The sequence below is a fragment of the Manis pentadactyla genome, chromosome 11, assembly GCF_030020395.1.
Source record: "Manis pentadactyla isolate mManPen7 chromosome 11, mManPen7.hap1, whole genome shotgun sequence".
NCBI classification, from domain to species: Eukaryota; Metazoa; Chordata; class Mammalia; order Pholidota; family Manidae; genus Manis; species Manis pentadactyla.
Window position 1 is genome coordinate 32566803 of NC_080029.1, and position 20020 is coordinate 32586822.

Consider the following 20020-nt stretch of genomic DNA (forward strand, 5'->3'; position numbering starts at 1 on the left):
TAGAAAATGAAGAATTTTATATTGCTGAGAAGCTGAGAAACTTTAGCACAGGGGTTGAAAAACTACAGTCCATGGGGTCAAATATGGCTGATAATGGGTGTTTGTAAATATGGAGAATCAGCCACACCTGTTCATTTACATATCTGTGGCTGCTTTCTGTTAAACTGGCAGAGTTGAATAGTTGAGACGGAGACTGAGTGGCCTGCAAAGCTGAAAATATTTCCTATTAGGCCTCTTACAGAAAGTTTGCCAACCCCTACCTGCCTTACTGTGGGGGGGGACTCAGGCTAGTGCTTGGAGTAGGTATAAGGCAGAGCCTTATACTTCCCCACATGCCCTCAGTGTGAACAGAAACCATGTCTTATACATCCTTGTGGCCCAGTTCCTAGCAGCACAATGCACACACAGTAGGTGTTCAGTAAGTGTCTGAAAACTTTGCACATAGCAGGGTGCATTCCTTTGTGAGTGGAAAAATATTCCCTGCCCTTTAATAAGAAAAGAAGACAGTTTGTTCTATTAAGAAGGAATAAAGACTTGGCAGAAAAAGTTTTGACTAAGCAGGACGGGGAAGCCAAAGAAATTGGCACTCAGGTGGTCTGGTGCCGGCTCAGATGCCCACTGGGACAGGGAAGTAAAAGATATGTGAGCCAAGCGTGGGCAGTAAGGGTGGGTGGGGACTGTGGAGAACTGAGAAGAGCACGTCCTTCTAAACAGGACAGCTGCCATGTAGATTTACTCGATTGTTGCTGTGTGAGAATACAGGTCTAGCATCGCTAGGTCTTCCAGTTTTTCAAAAGTAGCCAAAAAAATCCAGATTTTTAGAAAGAAAAATCTAACAACTACCTAAAAAAAAATTTTTTTTTTAAAGACTCTGTACTCCAAAGGGGAGGAGAGAAGGGGAAGGTGGGAGAGAATGGCATTTGGTTGCAGGTGTGTGCCTGGCTAGACAGGCTGCCTTGCGCGGGTTATCCCCTTCCACCTGGAACAGGCCTGTAGGTTGGGTGTCACCAGCCATGTTTTATGATCAAGGAAACTGAGGCTCAGTAGAGTTGCCAGAGTGGAAGCATGGGGTGCAGTTGAGCATAGGCTCTGGGCAAATGGCTCCCATATGTCAGAGCCAGGACTAAATCTGGGGGTTCGGGCTCCAGAGCTGAGGTCTGAACCTCTTCCCAACATCTCAGGCATTGCTGCCTCCCCTGCGGGTGCCTAGGACAGAGCTCTCACGATGGCTTTTCCTCAGCCTTGCAGTGGCAGGTCGGTCGGCTGTGCTTACCCAGCAGAGGGCAAGGGGCAAAGACAGACGCTGGTGGCGTAAACCCCCCACCGGCACCTCCACTCTTCTGGGAGTTCACTTAACCTAAGGGCTGTGGGTTTCCCATTCCTTTAACAAGGCTCTCCTCTTTAAAGATTTTTAAACCTCCTGTAAAGGCTCCTTTAAAAAGAGATATTCCTTACCTTATCACTACCCTGGGGGGCTAGCGCTCTAGGCTGAGGCTTCCCACTTTGCAATCATCTCCATTTCAAGCTGAGCGCCAACGTCCTGCTGGGATGGCTGCTCTGCTGCGCCAGGAAACTAGATGAGGCCCCAGATGGGTTTTACTTATTTGATGAAATGGAGTTTACTGCTGTAGACTATAAAATAAAAGACAGTGGAGCAGATCTCCTGGAATGGGCTCTTTCCTAAGGGTGGGGTTTGGGGTTGGAGGACATGATGCTGGTTTTCCTAACTGGGGAGCATCCTGGGCTGATGTGCTGTGGGGCCTGGGACCAGCAGGAGCAAAAGCCAGACCTTTGAAGGATTACCGTGCAGTGCAAGACTAGACTCTCTGGTCGGCCCCACTGGGCAGAACCAGGCCCAGAGGAGATCGTATGGGCAGGCCAATCATGGACAACATGCACAGCCTCAGGGAATGGAGTGGGTGCCCTGGGAAGGGCATGCATTCTCTTCTCCCAAAGTGGTTCAGATGGAGGCTGGAGGCAAGGAACTTCGTACATCAGGAGAGGCTAGGATAGATCCTTATGATTTCTTGCAGGGTACTTGATTCTAGAATGTCCAGACCTCATAAGTTGAGATTTGCCCTGGGTGAGTGGTTGAGATTTAACCCGATGAAATGACCTGGAAGGAGTTTTTAAGCTCTTTGGGCGGTGAAGGCTTGATGGCTTTGGGTGCCAAGAGCCTGGGGTGGTCTCCACGATTTACCATCTGTCCTCAGGACGAATTGGTGGGGTAGGTGGTGTAGCTAAAGTACTAGCCTGGGAAGTTGGTGACCCCCTGAGGGCTAGGTTCTGTCCTGAGGCATTTCTTCATTCTACCCTCTGAATAATGCTAATGACTGCCTCCCTGGAGGTGGGGCAGGGGAGAAACAGGTTCTGAATAGGTGCTGGCTGTGGCCAGCTTTGCCGCTAGCTGTAGATCAGCAGTGGCAGACACGCGCCCCACCTCTTTCCATCCTGTGGTAGAAGTTGTTAATCTATCACCAGACTTTCCCCACAGGGCCCAGCTTGGGACCCCCTTTTGGATCCAGCATTCCCGGCAGCCCCCTGACAGGAGGTTGCCTGTGAGATGGGTCCTTATTCTAGACAGAGATGCCTGGGAAGAGGATGCACGGTTCTGGGACCTGGGGAAGGAGGGCCTCCAGGGAGGGTTACACTCCGAGGACAGGGCGGGAGGCAGGTGGGCCCTGGAGCCCAGGTGCATGGGGCTGGTGCATGGGGAGTTAACTGAACATACCCCACCCCCTTACCTATGGTCGGCTCCTGGAGAATTTGGTATGAGTGAGAGCTCAGTAGGTAAAAATCCCAGGAGGGTTTCTGTGGAAGGATGAGAGGAGTAGGTGAGACCCAAAAAAGAAGTGGTGTTGTCTCCCTCAGTGCCAGAGGGCACTGAGCTGAAGGCCAGCAGCAGGCCCAGGCATTTGGCCTTCAAAGTGGAAGGTGGCAGGAGGCCACAGGGCTGCGGAGGGGGCCGTGTGCAGCCTCCACTCCTGGAAAGGCCAAGCGGCAGCCTTACTCCTGGAGCTTCTTCTAGACTTCATAAAGATGCCCTCTTGTATGTGAAACATTGTCTATAAAATGTCATACTTCTTTCACCTTCCATATTGTAAAGATTTCTCCAAGTCATTAAAAACTGGTAAACTTTTAATGGCTGGTTTAATCATCTATTTGATGAGCATAGCTGTGCTGTGTCACAGACCTGGGTCTGCCCTGGAGGTGTCTGAGCCTGAGCACTGTTCTGTACCCTGGGCCACATGTCTGCCCTCTGGTGTTCATTCATCCATCCATCCAACAAATGATGATGGGGGGCTTTCTCTGTGCCAGGCACTATGCTGGGCGCTACGAGTATCAAAACAGAAAAATCGTCACCCTCATGGAGCTTGTGTTCTAGAAGGGGAGAGAGAAAATGTACACATCCGTCCATCTGTCAGATGGAGAGAAATAAAGCAGGGAGAAAAGTGGGAGATCAAGGAAAGTCTCAAAGAGAAGATAAGTGGAGACAGGAGGGAGGTGAGGGACAAGCCAGGTGGATGTCCAGGGAAGGAAGAGCAGGAGGCCGGGTGACTGGAGGGTCTGGAGGGGCCTTGAGGGCCCCCCAGCACCTGACCTTGGCTCCAGATGTGGTGGGAAGCCGTAGGGGTTTGAGCAGAGGGCTGACAGGGTCTGGGATTTATTCAGTCACACCTTGTACCTTTTACATTTCCAGGGTTTCCAATTTGGGGCCTTACTCTGTGTTTCATGTAATTGCCTAGGGGCAGATTCCTAGAGGTAGAACTCTACTGTCAAAGGTTGAACAAGTTCAAGATGCTTGCTCCCTGTTAACAGAGTATTTCGCAGAAAAAAAATGTCAAACCAGTTTACACTCCTAGCCACAGCGGTAGGCTTGTGACCATCAAGGTGTGTGTTTGCTTGTTTTTTAAGTTTGCTAATTTAACAGCTGGGAAAATAGTGTCTTATTTCTTTAATTACAAGTGAGATTAAACATTCTTTTGAGTTGGTTATTTGTATTGCATGTTTTGTGACGTGTCTGTTCATGGCTTTCCCTACTTACTGTGAATTTAGAACTTTCTTATCAAACTAGGGAACCTCTGTGAATGTTGCAGATGTGGAACCATTGGAGGTTGCAAATGAAACAGCATTTTTAAAATAGCAAACCTTTGTGAACTGACTGTTAACTGATGAACAGCCTCCACTGCCCCCAGTGTGCTCTGCAGTGTGCTGGCTGGCTGTTCTCGCTGAGGAAAGTGGTTGTGTGACGCCATAGCTCCCTGGCTCTGTTCCAGGCCCTCAGACTGAGTCTGTGCCCACTGGGGCTCTGGGAGGGGCATTTAACAGGAAGTTACATCCATCCCATGGCCACCGTGGACACTGTGCCTCCTCAGCACGCTGCAGCAGACTCGACAGCATTAGCTGCCCCCCAGCCCCTGGGAAGCTGCTCTGGTGCTGTGTGCCTCGCTGGTCATCCAGCAGCACACAATTTTGCTCTGACTTTTGAGGAAGGGAATAAGATCTTAGAATGTAATTTCTGTAATAGAATCCACTCTTGTTTAAGGGGTTTGTGGGACTCAAACTCTAATGAATATGGGCTCAGAGAATCAGGAGTCCCTGGAAGTTTCTCCTTCTCATGGTTCTGGTGGGTCGCCCCCAAAATTAGCACTGCAGGTAGGAAAAGGTAAGATATTTATTTAAATGTCTTACTCTTAACGGTGAGAGTACCTTACCATGGGGCAGGGTTACTGTCTCCTAGTCTGGAAGCAGGGGAGTATAAGGAGTCTACATTTGACTGTCATCTGCTCAGCCTACAAGACAATAAATGGCTCCATATCTTAGACTCTTTAAAGATGGGACTTACTTATGTTTATATTCCTGGCCTCTGGGCCTGGTATAGGAAAAAGCAAAAGCAAAAATCACTTAGAATTTATAGCATTTTTTTAGGTCCAAAAAGTGCTGCTTGGACTGAATTCAGCGGGTTATCTCTTAGAAGTCATCTTGAAACTGTTGTTTGATTTCTTAAAAACATGTATCTTAATACCCAACTAACGGCATGAAGCTGATCTGTGAGTTAGTGGATCCCTCAAGCTGGGCATTTTACAAACCTTCATTAGGTTGGTCACTTTCTGTCCTGGCTTTCTGGGTGTGGATGGCTATTCCGAGAACTGTTTTGCCCTGAGTTCCCCAACTCACAGAATTTCTAGAACATTCATGGTAACTTAGAAAGCCTCCCCCTTCCTCTCTGTCTGGCTGGTGAATACGTCATGGTTTAAGACACACCCTTCTCCGTTGCCTTTCCTGATGCAGGAGAATTGACCACACCTACCTTGTGCCCACCCCAGGCACCCCCAAGTAGATTTCTCTCCTGGCACCTGTGCCATGTAATTACAACTAACTTTTAAAAACATAACTTAGTTTTCTCCCAAGTGGAACTGAACTGTTTTTTCTTTGATTTCCTGCATGGAGCATGCAGTGACATGGGTGCTCAGGAAATGTTATCTGTCCTGCTAAAACCCCTTCTAATGTGTCCTTGCTGCCCTTCCTCTAGAAATCGTGGATGGGAATGTGAAAATGACCCTGGGCATGATCTGGACCATCATCCTCCGCTTTGCCATCCAGGACATCTCTGTAGAAGGTAGGTCTCTTGCTCTGTTCCTTATGTCCAAAGCCCCTACCTCTCCCCTGCCTTCACTGTCAGGACATCTTCCCTGGGCTCGGCCTGGAGAACTCTCTGACCCTGGGTAATGGAGGCTTGCTCATGGGCCACATCCTGAGCTTCTGACCTGTTGCTGATATCTCCTGCCTCCCTTCTAGTCTGTAGAGTAGTAAGAACTGTGTGGGGTGGCCCCAGGGAAACCCCTCACTTTGGGACAACCCAGAGTTGCTGTGGGGAAGTGTACTGGAAACTCCACCTGGCCCTTGGAGTGTTAAATTCGCAAGCATAGGGTAATTTCAGCCAGGAGGGAGTGTCCGAAGCGCAGAGTTGACCCCAGGTCCTCCAGTTTGCTCCCATAGCACCCTCTGGTGGCCGCCTCGCAGATCTGCAAGAGGCTGCCATGGTCAGGGCCGTGATCTCTGAACTTTTGGTTCCACGCTCCAGCACTTTTTGAGTTTTATGCCTGACGTGTATGTATTTATTTTGAAACAAATCATGTTTATGTAATTCCATTCATATTATAAAGCACATACAATACGAACATGCTAGTCACATAATAAAAACAAATTTTAAAAAGATGCAGTAGAGATATTTAAAAAATTTTTTTAATTCATTTTAATAGCCCAGAAATATTATGAAGATTTTTATTCAAAGTGATTTTTTTTAACGAAAACAATGTGGGTTAAATTGCTTTGTTATGGAATTCTTGGTTTGACACTTGATACAGCAATGTGAAAGTCTAAGTTTGGTTTATAGATATTTGGTATTTAGGGCTGAAGTGGTCAAAAAGTTGCCTGTAGTGGTCACATAAGGTGTGGCTTTCATTAGTAATGGTGGATATAAATCCATTTTCAAATTGCCTTCTTGATGAGTTGGATTCTTTTGGGCACATTCCTTGTCAGCTCTGATTAAATTGTCATTGTTTTAATCTTATCGCTGATGAAGAACTTGAACTAAGAGTAAAAGCATTAGCTTTGCTGACTTTTTTTATTGTTTGCTTGTGCTTGAATTATTATATTATCTTTGCAGGAATCATTTCACATCATTTTATAAAGTCCATTTTGTGAATTGAAAGTAAATGAGAACCCACTTCTCTGGCTACCATAACCTGCAATCCACAAACGTGAATACATGGAGGCAGTGAGGTTCGCAGCCCTTCGGTACTAGAAGCTTCCTTAGATACCTGCCTGCTTTATCAGATGTTCCCTATGCACATCCAGCAATAGTGTCAATCTGTGCATTAAATATAAAGAATCCTTATTTTTTAGATGAACACTAAATCTGAATAGGAGGCCTAGTGCTTTCTTCCCACATGTCTGTGTGCACTCCACAGGGCACATGTGCCTCTGTCCAGAGATTCCTGGGCTTCAGATTTGACAGACCAAACCTTCCTCTCCAAAGTGGCCACATGACATAGGTTGCCAACTTATTGTTTTGCTAATGTTTTTGAATAAAAGGGAGCAATCACTATTCTGAAAGTTTGGAAGGCTGAGGTCTTCATATTTTAATGTGTGATGTGGCTAGCTTGTTTTATCTGTGTTTCTCAGATGACTTCTCTGACTTTGTAAGGGAGTTAGACTTGATGGCCTGGTAGCAGCTGGGTTAGAATCTAAGGGTCTTTGTGTGAACCCCCATGTGAAAGCAAGTGGTCGTGGGGGGCTTCCCAAGAGCCAACTCCTCTCCCTCCTCTGAGCCAGCCCTCTGACCTCTGCCCATCGTCCCCTCCCCACAGAGACATCCGCGAAGGAAGGGCTGCTTTTATGGTGTCAGAGAAAAACAGCCCCTTACAAAAACGTCAACATCCAGAACTTCCACATTAGGTGAGTGGTGGTGGGCCGAGGGGCTCTGTGGAACCTAAACCACCTCCCTACAGCCCCTGGGCTCCCTTGGCTGGGTCCGTGTCAGCCCTAGAGCAGAGCAGAGGCCCTCAGGGAAGAAGTCACCTCTCTTGGGAAGGGAGTGCCACAGACCCTTAGATGCCCCCTCTCCCTCCTGGCAGTGTCTGATGTGGCTGCTGCCTCCTACACAGTTGATGCTTATGATCCTGGAGCTTCCCAAGGACAGTGTCCAGGAAGTTCTAACTTGGGCTCCTGAACAGAACAGATGGGTCCGAGTCCTTGGTGGGTGGTAGGGTTGGATGTGGCGAATCTGTCTTAACTTGCCAAGCCCCACAACACCTTGACGCCAGTGCCTGGTGGCAGGAAGAAGCATTCCTTCCGTCCTGCCTTCTAACCCTTGCTGTGAAACATTATGTATTCATCTCTGGAAAAAAGGAGGACTCCCCACTTCCCCTGTGCCCCACCAGTGCTTGGCCCCACCAGCTTGCCTCACTTTCTCTCTCCCTGTGCAGCTGGAAGGATGGCCTTGGCTTCTGTGCCTTGATCCACCGACATCGGCCTGAGCTGATTGACTACGGGAAACTGCGGAAGGTAAGGTGTGCCCCCCTGGCTGCCGGTCCCCGGTGAGGGGGTGGGCGGGGATGGGTGGGGAAGGGCAGGGCTCGGCCTCCTGTAGGACAGCTCCTTCATACCATAAATGCCAGCATGAGTGTCCTTGTTGACGAGAGCAGCCCACCAGGAAAACCCTGGAACCACTGCAGCAATTTTGTTAGGGTGATAGAACAGTCGCGTTTCCCATTCTTCTTTTCCAGGCTTTATAAAGTGGAAATTTATTACTCCCATAATTTGTGATGTTTCATACTCTTAAAGGCATCTCATCCCATCCAAGTCCAAGTCCTGGGCAGGTTCTCACCATAGATTTGGCTTCTCTCATTTCTGAAGTGTGGCTGGAGGTTTTCTTTGCCTCTGCTTGATCTCACTGATGTGTTTGGCAGGAAGCTGCTGGGGGGCAGGGGTGTTGAGGAGCAGACCTGGAGGCGGGAGCTGTATTTCTAGCCTTGTGGTGGTTCTTACGTCCAGATGGGTTAAAGGAGCCTGGCCTAGACCTTAGGGCGGCCTGTCCAGGACACCGTACCATCTTCCTTCCACGCCAGTCCCAGGAGGCAAATGTTCCTGCCCCTGGAGCCCCCCCATGCCCCTGCCTGCTGTCTGGAGCTTGGCTGGAATGTTGCCTGTCTGTGCTTGAATTTCTTGGCAAGGTGGCTTCTAGGAATGACTGTTCTTATATTTCTTCACTTGACCTTGACACTTGGAGCACACAGTGTTTAGGGAAGGCCTCCGCTTCACCTATGTCCCCAGAAGTGAGGCTTGATGTTAACACCGACCCATGGTGACGTCAGGTCCTCTGTTGCCAGGGTGTGGGGAGTGAGCTGCCAAAAAGGGTTTGTGAGGAAGGAAAGGAGCAGATTCCCATCCCCTCTGAGCACCTTAAACTGGGCCAAAGCTGGGGCCTCTGCCCACTTGGAAGGGTCCATGTGCTGACGGAGAGGAGTATGGCTGTGTCCAGGGGTGCATGGACAGGGGCCAGCCCTTCTCAAACTAACATCTTAGGTGGTAGGGGGGTTCTCAGCCCTCTAACTCAGCTGCCTAGCAGTGAAAAACATGAGTTTGAGAAAGCCCCTGACTTATCTGAAAGCTGTGTGGCCAAATCAAGCAGTGCTGAGGTGGGCGATCCTAGGGGTGGTGATTATTTTCCTTTGAAGGCATCCTCACATACCTGCTATTCGGCTGATGTGCTTTGGTGACAGGTGTGCAAGGCTCTGGGTCCCTGCTGGGTGTGCTGGGGCAGCAGCAGCCCCAGCTGTCCCCACCCCCACACCAAGTGCGGCCGTGCTGGCTGTGCCCCAGTCGTTTGGGGCTAAGAGTCCAGGGGCCTTTGTCTGATTCCCAGCTGGCTCTCTCCCTACCCTCCATCCTGCTTTGTATCTTTTCATTTCTCCCTGTTTCGCTGAGTCTGTCTCCCTCTCTCTTTAATTCAGTAGCACCAGTAAACCCCAGCCCAAATGCTGGCACAGAGCTGGTCCTGCTGAATACTTCCCAGAAAGCACAGGTTGCCAGAGCCAGCTGGTGCTTGGACATGGGAGAGCCACAGGGCTCTGACCAGGAAGCGCTTCCCTCCTCCCATGGCAGCCTTAGGTGGGCGTGGGCACCTGGCAGTCCCAGGGAGTTGAGTGGGGCAGGCAGGTGACACCCAGCGCCTGACGACTGCCTAAGGCCCTGGTCGGAAATGACCTTGGCAGTGTTTTCCATTCTGGAAGCTGTCAGAGACTTTTCCAGAAGGACTTCACCTTCTCTATTTTGAGCAATTTCTTCCTGAAAGTGTCCCCAAATGAATCTATTAATCCCTTTGTTACTGTGTGATCTCACCTTAGCAAATGGGGAAACTGAGTCCTGGGTTGACAAAATCAACTTCAGGTTAGTCTGGGGGACCAAGAATAGAGCTAGAGGTCTGGCAAGGAACTTCCCCCAAGTAGGTTGTGGGGTTTTTGCACATTAAAAAAAAATTTAGTTTAAGTCGCGGTAAAATACATGTAACATAAAACATACAAAAAACACAAAATATGTATATAACATAAAAACTTGAGTCTTTCTTAACTGTACAGTTTAGTAACATAGGTACATTTCCATTGTTGTGCAGCCATCACCACCATCCACCTCCAAAACTGTCTTCATCTTGCAAACCTGAAGCTCTGAACCCATAAAGCATTACTGTGCCTTCCCCTCCGCCAGCCCCTGCAGCCAGCATTCCACTTTCTGTCTCCACAAATCCGACTACTTGGAAATAGGTGAAACCACACAATATTTGTGACTGGCTTCCTTCACTTAACAAAATGTTTTCATGGTTCACCCATGTTGTGGCACACATCAGAATTTCCTTTTTAAGGCTGAACAATAGTCCATTGTATGGCTAGACCACATTTGATGTACCCCTTTGTCTGCCAGTGGATATTTGGGTTGTTTCCACCTTTTGGCTGTTGTGAATAATGCTGTGAGCATGGGGGTAGGTGTCTGTTGAGTCCCGGCTTACAATTCTTTGGGATAGACACTCAGAGGTGGGATTGCTGGGTCATGTGGTAGTTCCATGTTCCACTTTTTGAGGACTTCCACACTGTTTTCCACAGCAGCCGCACCATTTTAGTTCCACCAATGATGCACAAGGGTTCCAAGTTCTCCACATCCTTGCCAATCCCCAGTAAGTTTTCTTAAGAAAGCAGTAGAAATCAGAATAGTCAGAAGGCTGTGGCTATTGAAGACGCCCCAAAATTTCATGGAATGTGAGCACCAAATGGACTTAGCCCAACTCTTGAGTATGGATGGGGAAACTGAGGTCAGATTACTTACCCACAAGGCACACTGGCTGGTGGCAGGGCTGAAACCAGAAGCCAAGACTAATGGCACTCAGACCGGTGCTCTGCTCTAAGCACATCTTTCTTAGCAGTTCTTTCTTGGGCTGTAGACCAGTATTCTTCACCCCATTTCTCTGACAAAGAAACTGAAGCTTGAGGAGAAACGATGGTGTTTTAAACCCATAGCCAGTGAGTACTGGAAGTGAGGTCTGCCTTCTGTGCCGAGAGGTGGCCCTTTGGGACCAAGCCTGGGGCCAGGGTGGGGAGGTGGTGACAGTAGAAGTCCCCTCTGCCTCCAGTCTTGGACATCACCCAGATGGGGTGGTCAGGGACCTGCCATGCCTCTCACTGTCTGACTGCTTCCTCCTCACCCCTCTAGGATGACCCGCTCACAAATCTGAACACAGCCTTTGATGTGGCGGAGAAGTACCTGGACATCCCCAAGATGCTGGATGCTGAAGGTAAAGGCTCTCTGCCGCTGACCCCCCAGCTTTCCTCCCGCTGCCATCCAGTGGCCGGGAGGGGTGGGCCTCGGCAGCCGGATGAGGGAGGGAGAAGGCCTGGTGACCAGGGCCTCTTTTAGGGAGCCAGAGTCACCTGCCTTTTAGGGTTCCATAGTTCCTTGAGAGGGATTTTTGGGACTCAGATGACTTCAGGTCAAAATAAATCTTATGTCAAAGTGGCATGTTTTGGACTGGCACATCCTGATACCCTTTGTTGTCTACCTCCTTCCTGCCCAAGGCAGGGGGCTCCCCCTTGCCGAGGGGTGATCTGCAGAGGCACACTACCTAACCTTCCGAGCTCTGGGTGGTTTGTAGACTGCTGAGCTTAGGGGTCCACTGTGCCCCAGCTGTGACAGGGGCTGGGGAGGCATTTGGTCTTGACACCAAGGTCTTGGCAGCCCTGGGCTTGCCCTGTCCCCTGCCTTACAAGGAGGGTCTAGAGAGCCGTGTCTGGACTTCCCCCTTGGGAGAGACCCGGCTTGCTCAGCACACTCAGCCAGAGGAAGTGGCTTCATGCCAAGTGGAGAAGAAGAGGCCAAGTTAGTTTGGACTTTTCTGATTCGTGCTGAAGCCTGTGTGCCCCAGACCTTGCTGGCCAGGCTGTGTGGGTGGGTCAGGTTTGGTGTTTGACACAAGAGCATCCTTATCAAAGAAGGGGTCCTAGAACTGGAAACTCAGGTCTTCAGGCCACTGGACCCGGCCTTATACCTCTCACTGTGCAGAATGGCCTGATGGGGATAGACAGAGGTTGGGCGCTAGGGGGACACACAGAGGCCCATGTGCCATGAATGGGTTGGTTGGCTGCCTCCATCTGGGCCTTCTTCCCTCCACCTCTGCCCTTGCCCCCTGGCACAAGCCTGACATCCCTGGTCTCCTTCCCTCTGGTGCCCTCCCTGACCCCAGCGGCTCAGGTGTCATTTTGGAGTGTGCCTGTTCAGTGTTGCGGGGCTGGGCAGGTGCTGTGGGGGGCAGGAGGGACTGTGGTAGCATCCAAGACTTCCCTCCGCCTCTGCTCCCTGCTACCCTCACCACACTAGTAGCCTTTCTTATTTCAAAATTACATTAGAAAAATTTTCAAACAATTTCAAATATATATATAAAAGCAGAGAAAATAGTATAATGAATGTATGCATAGCCATTATGCAGATGTAACAATTACTGAGATTTTGTGACATTTTTCTTTTTTTGTTTTCTTTGTTGAAATCTTTTAATGAAATCCCAGATATCACAGCATTTCACTGCTTCATATTTCAGAATATATGCCATAAAAAGAGATATTTTCTTAGACAGCCATAAAGCAGATTTCACACCTAGCAAATTAGCGGTAACTTCTTGATACATCTGTCCAGTTAAAAATAAAGTTTCCCAGTTGTTTCTTTATAGAGCTGGTTTGTTTTAATCAGGATCCAAACAAGGTCTACACATGGTATCTAGCTTATATATTTCTTACGTCTCTTCTAATCTGTAGCATTTCTCTCCTCCTCCAACCCCTCTGATTCCTGACATTGAACTTGTTCCAGAAATCGGGCCAGCTGTCTCATGCAATGTCACTCATCCTGGGCTGGTCTGCCTGCTTCCTTGGGGCACAATTCCACTCCTTCCTCTACCTCTCTGACTCGAGGGAGTGGAAGCTGATACCAGAAGCTGGTTAGATTCAGGCTCAGCATTTTGGCAAGAAGACTCGGTGGTTCTGCGAGCTTCTTTCCCCATCACATCAGGAAGTGCACGGTGTGTTCACCGGCTGGCTTTAACTCCAGGTTTCTCTTGACAGACATCGTCGGAACTGCCCGACCGGATGAGAAGGCCATCATGACTTACGTGTCCAGCTTCTACCATGCCTTCTCTGGGGCCCAGAAGGTACCTGGGGCCCCCTGCTCCTTCCTTGCCCAGCACACCTCATGCCAGACCCCAAACCATGTGTTCCCGCTCCCCTTCTCCCCTGTCTCCTCAGCAACAGGGTCTGGATGGCCTGTCACTTCGGTGGGGTCGGCCGCCGGGGCCACCGTGGTGCGGTGTTCTCGCTCCGCTCCTCTCCCAGCCTGCCTCTGCTCTTCCTCTCATCTTCTTCCCCTCTGAGAAAATCGGGCAAGAGCTCACCTTCTGGGACTCAGATGGCTGGTTTAAGCAGGAAGGGCTGCCTGCGTGAACTCACGGGGTTCTGGAGGCCTGGAAGGTGCAGTGGGCAGAAGCCCCTCCACACTCACCTCTACTGAAGCCACGGGCTTTAGCAGAGCAGCTGGACTTCCTTTAAGAAGGCAGACCTAGGGAGGTATCTTCCTGTCCTCACTGGCCTATTTTACAAAGGCATCAAAAGCTCCACCTTTCTCTCTCACGGGCATGATTTAACAAATCTATCCACAGCCCTTTGGGTCCTGTTGCCTGAGACCCCTGTGTGTAGTTGCTGTGCATTCTGTGTTCCCGGACATAAGCAGAACCCCTTGGAGGGAAGAAGGGAGCAGGTGGGCATCTGTGAGCCCCTTCAAATGTCCTGGCCCAGTTTTGCTCATGGAGGTCTGAGGTTAAAGTGTAGTTGTGCAGGTTCCCCACTGCACAAGAGTACCACCACTAAAGAACACCATTCATGCTGCAGACATTGGAGATTTGAATATTTTCATTACCAGGCTTAGCTCAGACAACAGAAGCCCCTCCCTCAGGTCCCCCTCCCAGGTGGGATCCCAGAAGCATAGCATCCAGGTCACCGTGACCATAGACCACAGGCTTGGCCTTCATGGCTGTGGGCCAGGGACCTGTCACTGTCACATGGTTGAGCTCAAGCAAATTTCCCACCCTCCGCATGGTGTCTGAGTGGCTTGTCTTGAAATGCATGCTGGGGGCGCTGCTGCACCTCCCCACCCACTGCCCAGCCTTCTCCTGCTGCTCTCTCCCCTATCCTGTCTCAGCTGTTCTCTCCCACCCCGCCCCCTCTTTCCTCTCTCTGCCCGCTCCCTCATCGTCTGTCTGTCTGTCTTGTGCTCTTTCTGTCCACCATGGCCGTTTGGGTTTATCTGTGCTGTTGCTCTGCCCACCTTCTCCTCTCAACCTCTTCTCCTTCTCTGTGCAGATGTGTAGGCACGCTAAGGCCGGATGGGAAGGCTATGTGATCTAGTGTTTCATGTCACTGCCACGCCTTCTCAGGCGCGCAGAAGGTGAGCTCTCCCTTGGCCTCGCCCGCGCTCCCTGCCGCCCATCTCTTCTGTCCTCCGTGGATCCTTCAGCCAGCAGCCCCCGGAAGGACAGGGGGATTAGAGAGGCCCCCTTCTCTTGCAGATGGGCAGGATGCTCTCTGAGCCATGGCCAGAACACTTGAAGATGCCAGAGAACCCCAGTCTCTGGATGACATCCTACGTCTCTATCCCTACACACTGGGCATAGGGGACACTACGAATGGGAAAGAAACTTGGGGTCTTAGCTCCTTCCCTACACCCTGAGTCAAGAATCCTTATTCCAAACAGCGCAGCCCTTGGCTGTGCTTCCTGACTATTCCCTTAAACATCCAGAATCCCCTCACTACTTCCTCTCTCTCATTTCTGCTTGGGCAACACTATCCTCTCAAAGTACCCAGCAGCCAGGGAAGGAAGAAGTCTTCCTGACTTTTCCCTGGTGCTCAGGCCAGAGGCTCATACCCCTGATCCTTCCCAGCCAGGCCTGCTGTGGACAGTGGTACAGGCTGCACGCTGCACGAGGATGCCGTGTGTGCACCATAGACGATAAAGATTTGAATATTTATCCTGCAGGTGGCAGTAAAAATATCTTCAAACGTAATCAGTATGATAGTTTTCCAATAGTGGTGTCTTGGGAGGAGGTGCCTTTAGGAGATTACACAGGCACCATATGGGCTAGCAGCAGCCCAGTTCCCTGCCCGGATGGGCACCCAAGGCCCACCTCCCCTTCCTTCCAGGCCTCCTTGGTGCTGACTGAGACGTCAGAACAGCCCCTCCTGGAGGCCCCCTCAGCGGTGTGCTGGCCCGCCCAGCATACTCAGCCCCTTCCAGCCTCTTCTCCGGCTTGCCTCTGGCTTCTTACTTCTCTGTCCCACCTCTGCTGCTGCTCTCTCTGGTCAGCTGGTCCCTCTTCCCCTCCATCTTTAGTCAGGATGTGAGCAACAGCATCTCCTTCCCTCACAGACCCTGAGGAGCACAGTCAGCTTGCCTCTGTCCGTGGCTAGCCTGACCTTTCTGCCTTGTCTTTCCTTTCTTCCCAACCGTCCTTCCTCTCTGTCTCCTGCTCCTTCAGGGGGTGGCTCCTAGGCTTCCTACCTGCTGACACTGGCCTTCCCTGTCTCTGAAGCCTCCCCTGTGTCCTGGCTGATGATAATGCTCGGAAGGGGGCGTGTGCATGAACGTGTGTGCGTGTGCGTGCGTATAGCCGCCTGCTTTTCTCCCTCCGAAATCTCATGACACCTTCCCCCCATGCCCTCTTCCCTCTCACTCATCCCTGCTGCAACCATTTCATGCTCCTTTTGTCCACATTTGAGGACAAGGTCACCAGCTTGGGGGTGGGGTGTGGCAGGGGTGGGATGGAAGTGGTGGTCTTCTCATGTCCTTGGTCAGGACCCTCACCCAGAATGGCCCCTGACCACGTCTAAGGATTCAGGCAACTGCTCAGAGCTAAACAGGCCAGTGGGAGGCACATTTTCTCCCCTCTCTGGATGAAGGAGGTCTTTCAGGCTCACAAACTCTTCTTGTCTTGACTGTGTCCAGGTCTGGTGCCAGTGGGGGGAAACCTTCTGAAACCTATGCCCAGTGCCTTCCATCCTCTCCACTGTTTCCTTCTCAAGCCTTGGTTGTTGGAACTAGAAAGGCAGCAGAGGCTCACGTGTGCATGCATGCTCATGTGTGTACACGTGCAGCTGTACGTGTGCCCATGCAGGTGTATGGTGCACAGTGTGCGTGGTTGATTTTCCTTGTCAGATGAGGACCAGCTTCTGTTTTGTACTTTGGTTTGGTTCTAATTCTTTCTCAGCTTTCCTCTCCCTTCCTCTTCCCCTGCAGGGATTTAGAATGGGCAGAGAGCAACCAGATTTTGTTTTAGGTATTTTGTGCTTTAAAGTTAACGGTCTGTTGGTAACTCTCTGAGAGACAGCCCTTTAAGGCAGATCTGTTGTCAGTGTTTCTGGATGGTTTTAGGAAAAGGTGGTGCTGTTTGCATCTGTCCATTTTGTCTGTTGGTTGCTTTTTTCAGTACTGTGAATTTTCTAAGAGAAAAAAACTCCATTCGCCCTTGAGGAAATGGTCCATCTGGAAAAACCCAAAAAAATAGAAGTGAACGATGGCTATGGTCTAATCAGTGCACTGCTCCGCTACTGACCTGAGCAGGGAAGAGCAGGCTGTAGGGCTGCAGGATACAAGGCTGTCTTGAGCAGCAGACACTTGAATTTGAGGGTCTTAAAGGTGGAAGGGGTTTGCAACTGAAAGGCCCAGGGAGGGGTGGGAAGAGCAGTGCTGTTGAGGAAGGTGGTCACAGCTTGTGTGAAAGCTCCAGCATGTGACACGAGGGTAGCCTTCCAGAGGGGAGTAAGTTAACGCTGGTCTGGGGCTCGTCCCACTGCCCAGAGCAGGGAGTATGGGGAAAGCCAGAGGCAGCAGCGGGGGAGAGGCTGAGCCACCGTGGAGCCAGCTCCCTCTGCCTGGGGGGCCTCCTGGTGGGATACCAGACTGGGTGCTGATTTGCACATAGGAAAGGTTGGGCATGGGTAATTGCAAGAGGAAGGAAATGGGCACTTAGAGCCTGCTTTTGACAAATGGCACAGATGAGCTCTTTCTGGCATTCGTGGGAGTCTGTGGGTTGTGGGTGACAGAGCCATGGTCCATCATTTGGCCACATTTGGATGTCTGACATCACCTTCATTGAGGATGGTTTCTCTCCAGACCATGCCTGGACCAACTGACTGGATGCTGATTGTTAGAGTAGCACTTTGGCTTGGGTAGCTGAGAATTTGGGATAGCTGAGTTATTAATATTCCCAGAATAATCACCTATAATTTTTAAAAAGTAGCTCTAATGTAAAACTGAACATATTGTTCTGTGTTAAGTTGCATAATAGTACTACTTCAAATAGGTCATGAAAATAGGAGCCAAGGAAAGGTTAACACAAATTTCTCAAAGTCTTTTCCTTTGGCATTTGGAAATAATCCTTTTGACTAGCATTATAAAATATGTTTTCTCGGCCCACTGAGGGTATTTGTGCTTACATCCCCTATTTTGTGCAAATTCTGTTGGGATCAGGAAGGTCTAGGCGTTCTGGTTCTGCTTCTTAGGTTCCAGAGCATCCCTTCTCTTGCAGGAATAGCCTGAAGCCAGCGCTCTCCTAGGGCTCTTCTGCCGTCACTCACATTTCTGAGTCTCTTGGGAAGGAATCTTTCTTCTCCTGGGACAATTCTCTCCTTGCAGCAGTCTCTTTATGACTGGTGGTGCTGGATGCCTCTCTCCTACATCCTCTGCAGTGCCTAGGGTTCTTGTAGCTGCGGGAGAAAAAAGCTAGAAGACTAGGAAATTGGGATGACTAGGGTAGGCTGTCAAGTGTCTACTCACTGTCAGGTGTCTGGCTTGCTTTGTACTCCAGGGATCATGTCCTGGAGGTCTTACCAAGCTTGTCCTTCCTGAGCTGTCTCTCTCCCCTTCTGGGCTTGGATTGGTGGGTGATTGAACCCCTCTTTAGAAAGGGACTGATGTGGAAGCAAGTTTAACCCATCACCTAGCGGTTTCTGCAGGGGCGCCTCTGCCTGCCTTGGGAGGGAATCGAGCAGTGAGCACAAGGGAGGGGTCAAGATTTTGAGGATTCTGCCTGTCGCTTTTTATTTTGTTTTATTTCTAAAATCAAATCTGGATTCCAGGAGCCTGCTTACTAAAGGTAACTGGGATGTGAGCTGTCCCTTGGGGGGCGGGGATGGGGAAACCCTGATGGAGTTTGTGGATAGGCCCTTCCTGGCCTTTTCAAAAAAAACAAAAAAAAAGCATTCTTGTTCCATGGTGCCCATACTTTATATCCAAAGCTGGGTTTCAGGTATAATGATTGGTCTTCTCAGTCAGTCTCTCCTGGTGAAGCCAGCCTGGGCGGGGGCAGGCTGAGACACTGGCCTGGGAAAGAGGCTGGGTCTTTGTGTAAAGTCCCCAGGAGGCCCACTTGAGAACTCCCCCAGACTTTGTCCAGAAAGAGTCCCCTTTGACTCTGGAACAGTCAACAGGCCCTGAGGTTGGGCAAGGCTCTTGAGGCCCCCAGGACATACCTCCTAAAATCCCATGTCCACAGTCTTGTCTCAGGCCACCAATTTGATGAATGGACACACAAATCAAAGTTTATAAGCACTGAGCCCAAGATTTCAAGAGGACTCAGGATAAGAAGGATACAGAGGGCTGTATCCATTCAGCATCATAGTGGCAGCTGCTGCTCGCCTGCAGTGAATAGCCACCTATGATTCTTACCCCCTTGGCCAGTATTTTGGGCAGGGGCTTTGCAACCCCTTCCTAGCTTTCAAGGGAAGTGGCCCTAATGACGTCAGGCAAATTGCTAGCCCCAGTCGTCCTCATGGGGGTACGCTGGCCTGGCTCCCATGACCCAGCTCTGTCCAGAGCCCTACATCTTCTGGACAGACTCCAAGAAGGAATTTCCCTCCTCATCGCCTCTTGGAATTTCCCACAGTTACTTCTTGGTTCTTAAGAGGAAGGACAGTGAGTCAGGAATTCTGTGTGAGAAGCAGCCATGGCATGTCCAGGACAGAGTGAAGTTAGGGGTAGGGGATGAGGGTCTAAGGATGTGACACCTTGCCTCAGTTTCCTGAGACCTGGGACTTGAAGTTACTGTTCAGAAGACTCTCCTGGTTGAGGCCCACCCGCTGTGATACCTTGCCCTGTGGGGTGCAGTCTCTTGACTTTGACCTCATTCTGCCCTCCTCACACACATCCTAGCAGTCACACGCAACCACATGATTTGGTGGGAGTAAGTTCGATTTGAAAAATTCTGTATGGAAAAAACATTTACCTCTTCTTAGTCATTCCTTCCTAATTCAAAGCACCGTCATTCTCAGCTCTTCCTTATGCCTAGCCTCAGTTTATCTTGCTGCAGTTGAAACCCATTTTGTCTTGTTCATCCAGCAGTTGTGAGGTCCCATCTTCCTACCCCTTAAACCTTTGTCGTCTGCATGGTCACCCTTCATCAAGGGCCCTGGAGTGCACATCTGTCTTTTCATAGGCATTATTTGCTCTCCCACCCCGAGGCTTTTTAACCCAGGACCCAAAAAAGACTTTGAGGCACCCAAACCCTGGACTTGGGTTAGGATGTGCACAAAAGCACAGGGTGATTTAAAAACCACCCAAGCAGAGTGGATTTAGGGCTGCGTGGCCTCTGCTGGTGTTAGGAACACAAAGCCCTGTATGGCCAGAGAAAGCAGTGTCCTCTGGGGTGTCCAGGCCTTTGCATCCGATTGCTGTTCAGTCCCCCCTTGTTCCTCTTGCTGTTGAGGCCTGCTTTGGGGTCTGCCTGCCCAGTCTGCAGCATGGGATGTGTGCCCCGCTTTCCCAGAGGCACCTGTGCCTTGCTTTCTTGACACCCTGCTCATGCTCAATTAATCCTTAAGCCTTGTCCTTAATGCAGTACAGGGTCCCATGGTCTTCTGTGATGTTCTTTGGGCCAGGT

The 20020-nt window shown here is 50.2% G+C and overlaps 1 protein-coding gene across 3 annotated transcripts in view; it reads left to right on the forward strand.

Annotated features, from left to right (window-relative positions):
- Positions 1-20020, forward strand: part of ACTN1 (actinin alpha 1) — a 94114-nt gene that overhangs the window by 54075 nt on the left and 20019 nt on the right. For all 3 annotated transcript variants that reach the window (XM_036913393.2, XM_036913391.2, XM_036913392.2), the window contains exons 4-8: positions 5534-5620; positions 7374-7461; positions 7992-8070; positions 11266-11347; positions 13161-13246. In XM_036913393.2, the coding sequence (XP_036769288.1) occupies positions 5534-5620; positions 7374-7461; positions 7992-8070; positions 11266-11347; positions 13161-13246 (422 nt within the window). The remainder of the gene's footprint in view (positions 1-5533; positions 5621-7373; positions 7462-7991; positions 8071-11265; positions 11348-13160; positions 13247-20020) is intronic.